The following is a 16,676-nucleotide window of genomic DNA, read 5'->3' on the forward strand; positions in this document are numbered from 1 at the left end:
TGCTGCTCATACTTCTAGGCAGGAACCGCATAGGTGGCATAGTTCTGTGTATGCAGGGCACACACTAAGGAACAATATGGCACATAGGCCATGGAGCACTTGGAATTTTGAGAACAAACAATGCTAATTAACCCCCATACTAAGCACAACTGCACAACTGTCCCTTATTTTATTAATTTCAGTACAGAAATACATTTTTAAGTATGATTATTGGCAGTTCTTTGAGTAGCTCTGCATATTCCCATTTATGGGTATGGCACCGCTTGGTGGTGCCTGATGGTAGAACCGTCTCCAAACAGTGCCTTTTGGAGCAAGTGTACCTCCTCCCACTTCTTCCCTCTCCCTGTGGAAGTGCCTTTCATACAACTTTTACTGCTCTCCCAGGCCAGACTAACATCGTCCACCACACCGTTCAGACAAATCCCTGGGAGGTGGTTCACAGACTGGACTCCTTCCTAGTCTGGGCCCGATCCTTTCCCCTGGTACAGTCCTTGTTCCAGCTCAGGTGGTAGCTAGGGGATTTCTCATGACTGGAACCACCTTTGTTTTGTTTCACCCCCTTATATAGCTTTGGCACAAGGCGGGAATCTTTTGTTTCTCTGGGTCCCCACCACTCCTAAATGCCCCAGATTTTAGATGGGTTTCAGAGTAACAGCCATGTTATTCTGTATTTGCAAAAAGAAAAGGAGTACTTGTGGCACCTTAGAGACTAACCAATTTATTTGAGCATAAGCTTTCGTGAGCTACAGCTCACTTCATCGGATGCATCGGGCTTACATCCGATGCCCGATGCATCCGATGAAGTGAGCTGTAGCTCACGAAAGCTTATGCTCAAATAAATTGGTTAGTCTCTAAGGTGCCACAAGTACTCCTTTTCTTTTTGAGATTTTAGATGGATTCCCGTACCAGGTGACATGGTCACATGTCTTGTGAGACCCCAAGCCTTCATTCTTCCTGGCCTGACTCACAGGAAGGCTTGCAAGTAAACAGAGCCATTTACAACCAATTGTCCTAATTGATGGGAGCCATCAAGATTCCAAATCACCATTAATGGCCCACACTTTGCATAATTACAATAGGACCTCAGAGTTCTATTTCATATTTCTAGTTTCAGATACAAGAATTACACATTTATATAAATAGGATGACCACACTCAGTAGATAAGCTTTGTAATGATACCTTACAAGAGACCTTTTGCATGAAGCATATTCCATGTACATTATATTCACGCTCATTAGCATATTTTTATAAAATCATATGGAGTGCCATATCACAACTTGACCTCACGAAGGGCTACTGGCAGATCCCCTTGTACCTGGGCTCCAAAGAGAATACCGTGTTTGGACTCTATCACTTCACCCAGATGCCCTTCAGCCTCCATGGGTTCCAGTGACTGATGGACCACCTCCTGAATGCTCACACAGAGTATGCCTCAGCCTATTTAGATGATGTCGTGGTCTACAGCTGGCAGTGGGACGAGCATTTAAATCAGGTGGCCACTGTCCTCCGGACTCACGGCCAGTCCCATCTCACAGGCCCCCTTTGTTCCCATCACCGACCATGCACCCCTTAAGTGGCTAAACACTATGAAGAACTCCAACGGCAGGCTGATGCGCTGGTACTTTGACCTCCAGCAATATGCCTTTACAATCAGGGACCGGGCAGGTAAGGACAATGCCAATGCTGACTTTTTCTCCCACCTAGGGGGGAACCAAGGAGCCAGCCCCGAAGACCGGGAGCTGGACTTGAGGGGTGTGTATGTAGTGAGGTGGATTGGCCGCCCACAGACCCACAGACCCAGTCACTGAACCCTGGTGGGCAGAGCCACACCTCGCTTAACCCTCCCGCCAGACATCGTGGGCAGGACAGGAAATACAAAAGGCGTGCCGGAGAACTCAGTTGAGGCCCAGCCACCAGAGGAGCCAGATGCCTCCTGCGAGCTCTCAAGCTGGGAGGCTGCTGCAGACCCCGAGGAAGCTGAGGACTGGCCAGGACCTCCAGGGCCATTTACAGACCCAAACAGAGAGGAGCTGCAAGCCCTGGCAGAGGTCCTCTTCCCGGACGACCAGGATGACCCTCTACAGAGCTAGGTACGCCCTGAGGGGGAGTTAGGAAGTGGCCATGTGGTAGCGAGTGAGTCAGTGTGTTGCGGTCAGGATCCCTGCTGACCCAGTGGCAGACTGCTCTGCCAATTCTAGGGCCCTGGGCCAGGACACAGTGAAGTGGGTGGGCCTGCATCCCCCCTGCCACTCCAGTCTCGCCCTCTCTTAGGCAAGAAGCTGCACTTGTCGGCCCTCTGCTAGAGTTCGGAGGCCCAACTGTTTTGCGGCTCAGCCTGAGTACAGGCCTGAGCCAAGACTCTCTGCTGCCCCGCCCTGACCAGGAGCTGGGCTCTGTAACTGTGTATGTTGTTTGGCCCTGATCACAGACCCGCACTCATGTCTCCTCACTGATTCCCCAAGGCAGATGACCTCCCAGAGATGTAGTGAGGCGGATTGGCCGCCCAGAGACCCGGAGCGGGAGGGGCCATTCCCCACAACAGGCGGGAAGCAGAGACTGCCTCTGAGGTGACTGGCTGAAACCAGTTGGAATTGGAACTTTTGCACCACAGAGGCTACAAAAGGACTGTGCACCCTGTCAATCGGGCTGTCCATCAGAGAGGCAGCCAGTCACTTTGTGCGGGTGTTACAGGATTCCCTCACCGGCCACCTGATCCATATCATCCATCAAGACATCTACCGTCTGAGTCTACTTACCGGTTCCTGGTTCCAGTGACTTGCCTATATCATCGGTTCCTGGTTCCAGCCGTAAAGGTCCTGTGTTCCTCCTGTCCCCAGCAGCCGCTGGAAGGCAGTTGTAGGTCCAGGGTCCAATGCACTCTAATAGCAAAAGTACAGACAGTTACTTACCATCACCAGCTGTGTTCATATCCAATTAATCTTGCAAAGGTCCAGAGGAGACCTACGAGTACAGTTTTAGGGTTTTACTTTGTATTTGCTAAGGCTTGTTTGGGGACTGGGCTTCAGGCCCATTCTGGGGAAACCACAATGTTGTTTTCCACCCCCTTCCTTATATGGTTAACATTCCTTCAATAAACCCGTTTTGTTTTTTAAGTACATCATTCTGTCTAGTCTTCTGTTACTTACCTGGCAGACTGTGGGAGGATTATTGGTTACTTACTCCCCAGGTGATAGAGATATTGGTTTGCCAGTCCAAGAACCTGGCCCTGTTACCAAAGAACACGTAACATTTCTATGAATAAAATGACAGACTTTATATGAGCTTATATTGCCCAGGAGAAGGCTGGGCAGTACAAGACACATTTGTGGGGAAACATCTGGGACTGGGAGTGTGCTGGTGTCACCATACAATATATATTTCAGGCTGGTAAAAGCCTGGGTGTGACAGGTTGGTTGCAAGTGCAAACAGACATAGCTGGGAGTGACTTGCATGTTTGAGGCTGTTTGTTAGCAGTCCCTGAATGGAAGCAACAACAGCAATGCAGTGTAAAGGGCATCCCTGGTTAAAGGGAAGGGTGACAGAGATACTGGTAATCTGGATGGGTAAGTCACAGCTGTCTACTACAAAGGGTTACTGTTTAAAATGGTCTAGATTTATTGCTTGGCTGGTGGTGAAAAATCTGATTCTCCAGTTTCAGCTTCCATATCCTGTATTTTGGAATATTTAATGTACTTAAAATCCGAAGGGTTGTCTTAATTCTTTAAACGTTCACCTGGCAGCTATTTCAGATTTCCATGTTTTGGTCAATTGTAGACCCTGAGGGAGTCAAAGTCTGCTTTTCTGAAGTCCAGGGTCCGTATTCTGCTGCTCTCCTTTCTTCCCTGTGTCAGGATCCTGAACTTGACCATCACTGCCTCCCAGGTTCCCATCCACTTTAGCTTCCCCTACTAATTCTTCCTGGTTTGTGAGCAGCAGGTCAAGAAGAGCTTTGCCTCTAGTTGGTTCCTCCAGCACTTGCACCAGGAAATTGTCCCCTACACTTCCTGGATTGTCTGTGCACCGCTGTATTGCTCTCCCAGGAGATATCAGGGTGATTGAAGTCTCCCATGAGAACCAGGGTCTGTGATCTAGTAACTTCTGTGAGTTGCCGGAAGAAAGCCTCATCCATCTCATCCCCCTGGTACTGTGGTCTATAGCAGACTCCCACCACGACATCACCCTTGTTGCTCACCCTTCTAAACTTAATCCAGAGACACTCAGGCTTTTCGGCAGTTTCATACTTTAGCTCTGAGCATACTGCTCCCTTACATACAGTGCAAGACTGTATGTTCAGACTGAACCCAGTACTGACAGTACATCACACACAAAATAAAACAGAACAGTTTCTTTAAGACAGGATGAAAGGAAATACTACCAACAAGCTAACAATAACCTAACCACTGCCAACTATGTATCTGAGTATTTACAGCTAGCAGCATATAAAAGGAAAGGCTGAACAGTACTTGAAGAGGCTTGGACAAAAGTTCTGATTCATACCTATGCGAAGTAAGAAGTAAGTGAAAGGCAGATGGGGCTGCCCTGACCTTTATATCCTTGGCTGGAGGCAAGAGGACACTCAGGTGCAGCCCCAACAGACACTGCTGCCCAAAAGAATTTATCTTGACTGAACCAACAATGGAATATATATAAGAACCAGCACTTGAAGAAAAATAATCTTCAGATATCACTAATACTTAATGGGACAATGCAGGTGTCAATCCCTCTGAAATTGACCTGACCATGCCAAGTTCAACACTCATGGCTTGGTACGGGGAAAGGAAAATGCAGGCAGGAAACTGAAACCAAGAGCTTTGGAACAAATAAATGGACAGGCCCTAAAAGCACATATGAGAGAGAGAGAGAGAGAGAGAGACAGAGAGAGGCTGAAGGAGTGCAGACTCTTTCCCCTAAACCAAAGAGTGGGATACTTGGGATAAGCTAAGCCTATGTAAGCTTTAGGAAACACAGATGCATGATAGAAAGACATATGCAAGATAGAAAGCTGGCTAGAGTGTCGGGCTCAATGGGTAGTGATCAACGGCTCGATGTCTAGTTGGCAGCCGGTAGCAAGTGGAGTAACACAGGGGTCAGTCCTGGGGCGAGTTTTGTTCAACATCTTTATTAATAATCTGGATGATGGGATGGATTGCACCCTCAGCAAGTTTGCAGATGACACTAAGCTGGGGGGTGGGGGAGAGAGAAAGATACATTGGAGGATAGGGATAGGGTCCAGAGTGACCTAGACAAATTGAAGGATTGGCCCAAAAGAAATCTGATGAGGTTCAACAAGGACAAGTGCAGAGTCCTGCACTTAGGACGAAAGAATCCCATGCACCACTACAGGCTGGGGACAGACTGATTAAGCAGCAGTTCTGCAGAAAAGGACCTGGGGATTACAGTGGATGAGAAGCTGGATATTAGTCAGCAGTGTGCCGTTGTTGCCAAGAAGGTTAACAAATATTGGGCTGCATTAGTAGGAGCATTGCCAGAAAATCAAGTGATTATTCTCCTCTATTTGGCACTGGTGAGGCCACATCTGGAGTACTGCATCCAGTTTTGGGCCCCCCACTACAGAAAGGAGGTGGACAAATTGGAGAGAGTCCAGCGGAGGGCAACAAAAATGATCAGGGGACTGGAGCACATGACTTACGAGGAGAGGCGGAGGGAAGTGGGCTTGTTTAGTCTGCAGAAAAGTGAGGGGGGATTTGATAGCAGCTTTTAACTACCTGAAGAGGGGTTCCAAAGAGGATTGAGCTCAGCTGTTCTCCGTGGTGGCAGATGACAGAACAAGGAGCAATGGTCTCAAGTTGCAGAGCGGGAGGTCTAGGTTGGATATTAGGTGTTAGGATATAGATATTCAGGCCTGTCTGTAAAGGCCTATACTCTAAGAATTTAGGTGTATTCTTATCACTTAGCTAGTTATAGAGGTACAAAAGAGAGAATCAAAATCACTCTCTGCCGGTGTAAGGGCCTTCTCTTACTGTGACAGTCTGAGGCCCTATTCTTAGGCTAAGGCCTTCGGCTAAGCAGCAGGGGCAGCCATAAGCTGGGAAGCAAACGGTCAGATCCTCACATTCCAAACTAGTCTAATTGAAATAAGGTGCTATTGGGCTGTTAGTAATACAATCCTGTCCTGATAAAGCCTATCACCTCCAGAGAAAGGAAAGTGCCTACAAAATGTAAAAGGAAACTTAGTTTGATAGCATTCTGTCTGGCAAGAACTCACTTATCAATAGCTGGGATGTGAAATCCTCATTTTTGTGTTTGTTCTATCACTGTAGTCCCCATTTCCCTATTAAAAAGAAAAGGAGTACTTGTGGCACCTTAGAGACTAACCAATTTATTTGAGCATAAGCTTTTGTGAGCTACAGCTCACTTCATTGGATGCCCGATGCATCCGATGAAGTGAGCTGTAGCTCACGAAAGCTTATGCTCAAATAAATTGGTTAGTCTCTAAGATGCCACAAGTACTCCTTTTCTTTTTGCGAATACAGACTAACACGGCTGCTACTCTGAAACATTTCCCTATTGTTTGTTTGTATAATCTCTGTCTGGTTCTGTGATTGTTTCTGTCTGCTGTATAATTAATTTTGCTGGGTGTAAACTAATTAAGGTGGTGGGATATAATTTGTTAAATAATCATGTTACAATATGTTAGGATTGGTTAGTTAAATTTCAGGAAAATGATTGGTTAAGGTATAGCTAAGCAGAACTCAAGTTTTACTATATAGTCTGCAGTCAGTCAGGAAGTAAGGGGGGGAATGGGAACAGGGAATAGGGGTGAGGAAATTGGAATCATGTTTTGCTAAGTGGGGGAATGGGAACAGGGACACAGGTAAGGCTCTGTAGTGTCAGAGCTGGGAAGGGGGACACTAAGGAAGGAAACTGGAATCATTCTTGGTGGAAGTTCACCCCAATAAACATTGAATTGTTTTCACCTTTGGACTTCGGGTATTGTTGCTCTCTGTTCATGCGAGAAGGACCAGGGAAGTGAGTGGGTGAAGGAATAAGCCCCCTAACATTAGGAAACACTATTTCACTAGGAGGGTGGTGAAGCACTGGAATGCGTTACTTAGGGAGGTGGTGGAATCTCCATCCTTAGAGGTTCATAGAATCATAGAATATCAGAGTTGGAAGGGACCTCAGGAGGTCTTCTAGTGTAACCCCCTGCTCAAAGGAGGACCAATCCCCAACTAAATCATCCCAGCCAGGGTTTTGTCAAGCCTGACCTTAAAAATATCTAAGGAAGGAGATTCCACCACCTCCCTAGGTAACGCATTCCAGTGTTTCACCACCCTCCTAGTGAAAAAGTTTTTCCTAATATCCAACCTAAGGCCCGGCTTGACAAAGCCCTGGCTGGGATGATTTAGTTGGGGTTGGTCTTGCTTTGAGCAGAGGGTTGGACTAGATGACCTCCTGAGGTCTCTCCCAACCCTAATCTTCTATGGGTCTATGTAGACCAGTCATACTGAGACTTGCGAGCCACAAGTGGCTTTTTAATGTGTCTCCTGCAGCTCTTTGCTGCACATATTAAAACACTGTGTGATTTAATTATTAACCAGTCAGGATGCTTTTACTATGATCATGTTTCCTTGCTCATGAAGAGCTGTTGAATATATAGTACTATAGGAAATGAAACAATAAATTCACACTACTGTGGCTCTTTTGGGTAACGCTGATCGCTAATTTGGCTTCTGAACAACTGAGGTCTGAGTATCACTGATGTAGACTGTTGCATTAAAAAGCCTTTTTTCATTATGCTTTGATTCTTACTGTTGAGATTAAACAATGCTTTGCTTTGAAAAGGCTGGTTTGGGTCACTGTATTCACACATTGTTCGCAGCTCCTGAACGGAAGTCTTGCAGGGGCTGCTGAGCAATTGTCATTGGAAAAGAGGGAGTTACGCTCCCAGGACCCCATCTAAAGAGTGGGAGAATCATGGGATTCTGCCCTAGAGACATGAAGGCACAAGGTCTGTCACCTGGAGGAGCTTGTATTCAGAGACTGATCTCAAAGTTGTAGCTCGACTTGAACTGTATCAGTGCGTAAACCAACACAGTTTCTTGTCACTGCTGGAGGGCCTGACCAGGGCAATGGAACCAGCAGCGCCAACTTTCAAATCTGCTCCAGACCCCACCCCCACTCCACCCCTTCACTCAAGCCCCCACCCCCACCTCTTCCTGCCCCTGTTCCACTCCTTCCCCCAAGTCCCCACCCCGCCCCACCTCTTCCTGTCCCTGCTCCACCCTCACCCCGCCTCTTCCCACCCCGTTCTGCTCCCTCCTCCAAGCATGCTCCCTCTTGGTCCTCCCCTTTCCCTCCAAAACATCCTTGACAGCTGATCTGCAGTGGGCGGGCAGGCGGTGCTGGGAGGATGGCGGGGAGCTGGCTGCTGGTGGGTGTTCAGCATGTACCATTTTTTATTCCATTCATAGTTGGTGCCTATGAATGGAACTTCTGTGGGTTTAAGGTGTGGACTAAGAAAAAGGTTGTGAAATGGGGAAGATATTTTTTTAAATTTAACAAACATGCTAAAGATCCAAAGAAGGAAGAATATGTGAAATGCAAAAGCAATTTTATGGAGAGAGAAATACATATAATAGATACAGGTCATTCCTAAATTTGACATAGTTTTTGGAGAAGTCTTTAGATAAACATCATTGGTGGTGAAGGTACATATTCCCAATCATTAACCTTTGCTAGAGGAGGGGTACTGGATGTGATCAAAATGATTTAAAGGAAGAACTGAGAGATCTAAGAAATATGGCTCAAACCAAATATATTAAGTACATAGCTATCTTTTCATGAGCTAATCAAGGGGTGCTCAGGATCCCCACTTAATCATTTAGGATAAGAACCTGCTGAAAACAATTCCTCCTGGCCCTATCATCACCAAAAGAAAAATGTGTACTTATCTGGTAACTAACAGGAGGCAAAATCCTAGAAGTATTCTGTAGTTTTATCAAAAGTTACAGGTCAAGGTAAACTCCAAGCCTCTCCTTAGTCTGTACCTCAACCTACTTACAGATGAAAACTACACACTGCTTTGTCTTCACTAGGATTGCACCTCATGTTATTTACATGTTAATTAACTTGAGAAAAGAACACCTTTTTACTTGGTGAAAATGCACCCTTAATGAGGGGTGTTGGAACACTGGACATATATGGGCATGGCCTGCAACCAAGGAAGTGAATATTTAGGCTTTCCTCTTGAGTTTCTCTAGTAGCGCACTGAGTGGGGAGCGGGATTAGGGGGCAAAGAGGAGATAATCACTTCAGAGAGCCCCTTGTGTGGCCCTCTACGTGGAAAGAAATTGGAAAAGGTGAGTGGAGTTTTTAAGTGGACATCTCTGCCCCTTACCCTCTCCTCACCTCACTCGTTCCACCAGGTCAGCAAGATGCTACCTTAAATGCTGCACACTCCTGTCTACCCTAATCTCTAGAAAGACAAGGTAAGTGAGGTAATATCTTTTATTGGACCAACTTCTGTTAGTGAGATAGACAAGCCTTTGAGTTTGCACAGAGCTCTTCTTCAGGTGTGTAAGCTCGAGTGTCTCTTGTGTCAACACATATTGGTCCAAAAACAGATATTACCCGATCCACTTTCTCTTTAATATTCTGCACCAAACATGGCTACAACACCACTGCAAACATACCCTAATCTCTAGCATTCCTACCAGGGCCGTGCCTAGCTGTTTTGGTGCCCTGTGCAGCCCCAGGCCTCCACGGGTGGGGGGGCAGGAGCAGGCTTGGGGGGGAAGAGGGGAAACCTCCCCCCAGCACAAGCTGGCGGAGCGGAGCAGGTTGGGGCCGGGTCGCTCCACTTCCTGCTGCCCGGTGAGTGCAGGGCAGGCCCGATCCCACAGTCACGGGGCAGCGGGAAATGGAGTGACCCGGTCCCAGCCCGCTTCACTCTGCTCCCTGGCTCCCAGTCTTGGGACTTGGGGGGCAGGTGGAACTGCTCCCCAGCACTCACCAGTGGCGTGGCTGGGAGCTGACGGCATGGAGTGGGCTGGGGCCAGGTCGCTCCACTTCCTGCTGCCTGGTGAGTGCAGGGCAGGCCCAAGCCCTGCTGCAGTCCTCAGGGAAAGGGGTGAAGTGGGGGCGGGGCTGGGGCGGAGCAGCACACAGCTGTGTACTTTGCGTATGGGTAAGGATGGCCCTGATTCCTACAGTCTGTGGAGAGCACGGTTCTTTGTCCTGTGATCCTTCCCCCATGTCCTCTTCCAGCAAATTAATCTGCAGTCCAGCAAGCTGCCTATATAAGGGACATAAGGGTGTCCCTGACTCCAGTAAATCCACCTCCATGGAGCATGGCCGGAGACACTGTCAGAGACAGGGCCGGATTAACTCTCCTGTGGGCCCGGGGCTATTAGATTTTGTGGGCCCCTGTATACAAGTCTTTCCTAACTTAAAACAAAATGATCACAATGTTGCCGGCACCCAGTGCCGAGAGGCTAAACAACAGCTGAAGTTGGTTCGTTACCCGGTGTGCTACACCCAATAATCACAACGGGGCGGAGAAGCAGAAAAGTTTATTTGAAGCTTCAAAAAGGTACAGGGAGATTTGAATCTCAAATCCTGTACCGAGAGCAGGAAATTACACAGGCTTTTATACATCCTTTTTCCCAGCATACTTATCCAATAGCAAGCTGCCCCAAGTATCCATATAGCCAGCCAATCCAGTTCCCAGCTAGTTCCCTGGTTTTCTGTATCATTTGTTAAACTATACATAAAGCTGCTTTATTTAGCATTGTTCTTCCATATCTGCCCTGTGTGGCCTTGCTTAGTTTCAGGCAGTCTGACTCTGCAACATATTGTTGTAGATTCTCAGCATAACTGCTGTGTGTGCCTCCAGGCGGGGGGGCCAAGCACACCTGGGCCTAGTGCGAGGGGGCTTCATCGACACTCGTGGTCTTCCATCCCCTCAAGTTACCTAGTGGCCATTCCCCAGTGTCCCCAACAACTCCCCCCTTTGAGAACACTCAACAACCTTCGCTCTGAGTTTTTTCACTTGGGCTACTTACTTTTTTACAATAGGACTTTGCATAAGCACTTTGTGATAGCCCTGAAGAGAATGACTTATTAACTTTTGCAAAAGGGCCCTAACACATGATACTGCACAGCATAATACCAGTAATACAAGCAATACAGGAAAGAGAATTTTTAATAGCAGGCTAAATAAACCACCAAGCCAAGACGACAAACCCCAGCCTGAAAACAAGGTTTGCAACTAATCGTTCTCTGGGGCAGTATAGGCAACCTGTGCTCCGGCTCGGGCATGGGCCTCAGCCTGTACCACCTTTTCATAGATTTTATAACTGCTATTATTTACATATACACAACATTGGGGCCCAACGAGGGCACAAACCCCTCCTTGGGATGCCAAGAGATAGTCCAAAGCCAGCCTGTTTTGGAGGGAAAACGTCCTGAGCTGCTGTACCTTTTTATTTAATGTTTTTATTGCTGACCCTAAATTACTAACCGAGTCCTCTAACTCTAAGGCCACCTTCTCAAGTACCATCTGCAGCCTTATAGTATAGCAGCCTATGCATGTCATGGCTGACCCGGTAAACAGTGGCGCTATTCCCAGTACAGAGCACCCTACAAGCTTCTTGGTTGTGAGGGGATTCTTTATATTGCCCTCCAATGCCGTAGTCAGTCGCCGCAGGGTTTTTTTTTGTGACTTAACAGAGGTGTCTTGGGCATTTCTAATCTTTCCTTTGGGCAGTGTGGCAGTTATGGAAAGATGAGGAACTTCATGAGCTATATAACAGCTACCTGTCCAGTTGGCTGGCAGCACCTTGTAAGCCTTTCGGCCACATACAAAATAGTGACCCTGTAGGGCCCAGTAAGGACCGTTTTTTAAGGGGATTTCTGGGATATTTAAGGCTGCTTTGGCTGCTTTTTTAAACAATTTATATGCCCCTAAGGGGGCATTTTATTTTTTTGATTGGGTACAAGTGGGGGCGTTTCTAATTGTGCCGTTTAAATTACACTCGCTATAGGGACCACTACAAACTCACCATTGGCTTGCTACATTGGAGATATTAACTGGACGGCAAGTTATATTTCCAAACCTTTTTTTTGTGGTAAAAGTATTTGTAAGAGTTTCCCTAAAAGGGGAGGAACCATTACACCCACACTGTTGGCCTCCCCTTTTGGTCTTTATCCAGTACCCGTTAGCCTACTGTGTAATAACACAAGAGCTTTTTCCCACAGAACGCCCATAGTGATCAGATTGGTTTCAGGTAAAACATAACACTCCCTCAGTGAGTACTGCAACTGAATACTCCTGGTCCTGATAGGTGGCTTGCTGTAAAGAGGTCTTATTTCAGAATGGCGAGTCCGTTCTTTCCTGCTCTTTGGTGGTGGCTAATTCTGCTAGGGTCAAGGGCAGCATGTCAAGAGGCATTCCCGTTTTGGGGGGACAGTGGAATTGGAGCACATACCCAGCAATCAGTCTGGTTTGTTAAATTAGCAACATGGTGCGCAAGCGAAACAAAGGAGTTATGCTCCCTATACGCACAGTTTGGAAATACCAATACAGAGAATAACAATGTTACCCAATTAATTATCACCAGAGTTTTTCCAACCCAGGGTCTCCAGTACCTGGGTGGGCCCATTTTAGCATTAAGGTGCCTGCTATTTGTGTCTTTTAAACAGTAGCTTTAGCCCGAGATCGTCACTAGATGAGGAGTCAGCAGGTTGGATGGTCCACTGTTCTGCTGACGAGGGGGTGGGTACCGCCTTCAGACGAGAGTAATGGATCCAGTTCTTGTGTCCCTTGATTTTTGCCGCTGTATGGGAGATCAGCAGGACGGTATAGGGTCCTTTCCACTTTTCCTGGAGAGGCTCGTCTTTCCAGGTGCGAAAAAGCACAGAGTCACCAGGCTGTAAGGAGTGGATGGGAGAGTCCAAGGGGAGAGGCTGGGAATCCTTGGTATACCTGTTAAGAGACAAGAGAACAGCAGACAGGCAACACGTATACTGTGACAAAAAACCATTACCCAACTCCCATTCCCTTGACAGAACTGGGGTGCCATTCATAGGCCATGCCCTTTTAAACATAATTTCAAAGGGACTGAGCCCTAATTTACCCTTTGGGAGAACATGGATACGGAGTACGACGAGGGGCAAAGCATCAGGCCATCGCAGTGAGGCTTCTTGGCACACTTTTGAGAGATGCCGTTTAAGAATCTGATTGGTACGCTCCACTACATCACTGGCTTGCGGTCTCCAGGGCGTATGGAGTTTCAAGGGGACCTGTAAGGCATGTGAGATGCTTTGAATGATTTTTGACGTGAAATGTGTCCCGTTGTCAAATTCCATCCACAGGGGGAGTCCAAAGCGAGGAATGATCTCCTTAACAAACTTGAGGGCCACTGTTTTGGCAGTGCAATTACGGCATGGGAAGGCTTCTGGCCATCCGCTGAACCGATCCACTATAACAAGGAGATATTTGAACGCTTGGGTCCGGGGAAACTTAGTAAAGTCTATTTGCCACACTTGTTCAGGGCCCGGAGTGGGTTCTAGGGCAGCTGGTGGCACAGGATGTCCTGGTCGGGGGTCATTCTTTTGGCAGACTAAGCAGTCCGCTTGTACCTGGGAAGTCAGGGGTCGGAGTTCGGAAGTGATAAAGTATTTTCTCATTAGTTGGATAAGTGCTTCCCTGCCAGCATGAGTGGTTTGATGTAGTTTTTGCAGCACTGGCCGGATTAGGCCCTTTGGTAAGAGGACCTTCCCTTCTGGGGAATGGAGCCATCCCTCCTTTTCCCGGAGACTGAGTTTGTCAGTTAGCTGTCTTTCCTCCCCAGAGTACTGAGGGGTTGGAAGCTCCCCTACTGATGGGATAAGGGCATGCATATGGGCGTTCTCAGTCTGAGGGGATGGCAGGGTGGCAGCATGCTTAGCCTCTCTATCTGCCCGGGCGTTACCTCTGGCCACATCTTGATCTTCCCTTTGATGGGCTTTACAATGTACCACCGCCACTTCCGAGGGGAGCCGGAGGATTTGGGGCCCATACTTGACTGGGGAGCCTTGGGCTGTCAGCATTCCCCTTTGCTTCCATAGGCCAGCATGAGCATGCAGCACACCAAAAGCATACTTTGAATCAGTAAAAATGTTGACCCGCTTTCCTTTTGACAGTTCAAGTGCACGGGTCAGGGCTATTAGTTCGGCAAGCTGGGCAGAGGTCCCAGCAGGCAAACCTTCAGCTTCCACAGTGTCATGGAGCGTCACAACAGCATAACCCACCCTCCTTTGCCCATCTATTACAGTACTGCTACCATCAGTGTACCACTCATAATCTGCATTTGGGAGGGGTACATCCTTTAAATCCGGATGGCTGGAGTACTGGGCATGTATGATCTCTAAACAGTCATGTTTCTGTTCCTCTGTTTCTGGCAAGAGAGTGGCTGGGTTAAGGGAGGGGCAAGGCTGTAAGGTGACTTCAGAGTTCTCTAACAGCTTAGCCTGGTACCGAGCAATCCGAGCATGGGTGAGCCAAAGCCCTCCCTTTGCATCCAATAAGGCTCCGACCGTATGGGGAGTATAGATTTGCATAACCCCTCCCAATGTTAGCTTCTCCGCTTCCTCAAGCACTAGGACAGTAGCTGCGACCGCCCGTAAACATGCAGGCCAACCCTTTGCAACCTGATCCAATTGCTTAGAAAAATAAGCCACGAGAGGTCTATATGCTCCTAACAGCTGTGTGAGCATTCCTAGGGCCACCCCCCTTCGTTCATGTACATACAACTGAAACGGCTTAGAGAGATCCGGCAGGCCCAGAGCTGGGGCTTCCATCAATTTTCTTTTCAGGATTTTAAATACCCTATCAGCCTCTGGGGTCCAATAGAAGGGGTCATGATCCGCTCCTTTTACACAGTCGTACAGGGGTTTAGCCCACAGTCCAAACTCTGGGATCCATATCCTGCAAAAGCCTGCCATACTCAGAAATGCCCTGAGCCGCTTACAGTTACTTGGAGAGGAACTTGACAGATAGCTTCCTTTCTTTTTTTTTTTTTTGCTTGAACGCTGACGCTCCCCTTGCCTTAGCTGTAACCTGATCCCTCTCCACCTCAGACAACAGGGTTCTCAGGAGGATATTACAGTCATCTCAATCGGCTTGTGACTACTGAGGCACCCCTCAAAGACTAAAATAAACCTGCTTGGGTTCGTTGAAAATTCCCCAGCCTGTGTTTTAAAAGCTGCTAAGTCTATTGGATTGAATGGCACATGGGTGTAAACTTGCATAGTGGTAGCCTGACGTCCGTCTGCCCCTGGGCAAACCACAACAGTCTCGGTAAGCAAAGGATAGAGTACCACCGAGGGGGCAATTTCTGTAACCCGAGGCATCCTACCCTTATTCGGTGGGGGTGTGGGGGCCGAAGGGGACACCGGCTCTGCCATTACAGTGGGGGTGGGGGTCTGGGGACTAACGTTAGCTACTACCGAACCAGTCGGAGTCAAATTACAACTTTAGTGCAATCAATCATAGAAGATCAGGGTTGGAAGGGACCTCAGGAGGTCATCTAGTCCAACCCCCTGCTCAAAGCAGGACCAATCCCCAGTTTTTGGCCCAGATCCCTAAACTTTGCAGAATTACAGCTCTGTTCTATTTCTTAAAGCCATAAACGCTTGTGCATACAAATATTCATTCCATTTACCCATTCACTGACAAAACAAAACTAATTGGAGGATCGTGTTGTAATTAATTGACCCTCCTGGTGGCCACCACTCCTGGTCCTCTAGTTGATATTGAGGCCAGTCAACTGTACAGAATTGTTTTAATTGGCTCTTAGTCATTGGATTCGCACCAAATACCTTCTAGTTTGCTAGAATGCACTCTAGGGGCGTACACCGTGCCCTAACCCCTGAGCTCTGTCCCTGTCCCATACCTACAGGGTAACTCTGGGCGTCCCCAGGTTCCAACAGAGCATACACTCCGGATTTTAAAAGGTTCCTACCTTATACAAGGGACCGGTTTTTCACCGTGGCCTGCAGCTGTTCCTCCCCCATGTCTAAGGGACCGGTTCTTCACCGCCGTCCACAACTGCTTCTCCACTATATGAGTGCCTTGCACCGTTGTGCCCTCCGGGGTCGATCAAATCGCGTCTCCTCCGAGGCCCCCGATGAACCCACCGGTGCGCGCTGGGTGTCGGTTCTCGCCGCAATCCTCGACCTCCAGGAGGGGTCCGGGCAAGGCTAAATTGCAGCCTCGTCGCCCACCCAGGGACGCCAAAAGCTGTTGCCGGCACCTAGTGCCGAGAGGCTAAACAACAGCTGAAGTTGGTTCGTTACCCGGTGTGCTACACCCAATAATCACAACGGGGCGGAGAAGCAGAAAAGTTTATTTGAAGCTTCAAAAAGGTACAGGGAGATTTGAATCTCAAATCCTGTACCGAGAGCAGGAAATTACACAGGCTTTTATACATCCTTTTTCCCAGCATACTTATCCAATAGCAAGCTGCCCCAAGTATCCATATAGCCAGCCAATCCAGTTCCCAGCTAGTTCCCTGGTTTTCTGTATCATTTGTTAAACTATACATAAAGCTGCTTTATTTAGCATTGTTCTTCCATATCTGCCCTGTGTGGCCTTGCTTAGTTTCAGGCAGTCTGACTCTGCAACATATTGTTGCAGATTCTCAGCATAACTGCTGTGTGTGCCTCCAGG

The 16,676-nt window shown here is 47.9% G+C and overlaps 1 protein-coding gene across 1 annotated transcript; it reads right to left on the reverse strand.

The window, feature by feature from the left end:
• Positions 1 to 10,520: 10,520 nt before the first annotated feature.
• LOC142071198 (uncharacterized) lies at positions 10,521 to 15,466 on the reverse strand. Its single transcript, XM_075125863.1, has 2 exons — positions 13,102 to 15,466; positions 10,521 to 12,950 (listed from the first exon to the last, which is right to left on the reverse strand). Exons 1-2 carry the CDS (start codon positions 14,948 to 14,950, stop codon positions 12,814 to 12,816), a joined length of 1,986 nt encoding a protein of 661 aa, XP_074981964.1. The 5' UTR covers positions 14,951 to 15,466; the 3' UTR covers positions 10,521 to 12,813.
• Between the last annotated feature and the right edge of the window lie 1,210 nt (positions 15,467 to 16,676).

Source organism: Caretta caretta, chromosome 2 (genome assembly GCF_965140235.1).
Source record: "Caretta caretta isolate rCarCar2 chromosome 2, rCarCar1.hap1, whole genome shotgun sequence".
Classification (NCBI taxonomy): domain Eukaryota; kingdom Metazoa; phylum Chordata; order Testudines; family Cheloniidae; genus Caretta; species Caretta caretta.

Bases quoted from the DNA above. Each gene is read 5' to 3' on its own strand.
- LOC142071198 (XM_075125863.1), bottom strand. From the start codon at position 14,950: ATGGCAGGCTTTTGCAGGATATGGATCCCAGAGTTTGGACTGTGGGCT. The intron at 12,951-13,101 runs GTAAATTAGGGC...GTCTCTTAACAG, and splicing joins TATCCATGTTCTCCCAAAGG to GTATACCAAGGATTCCCAGC.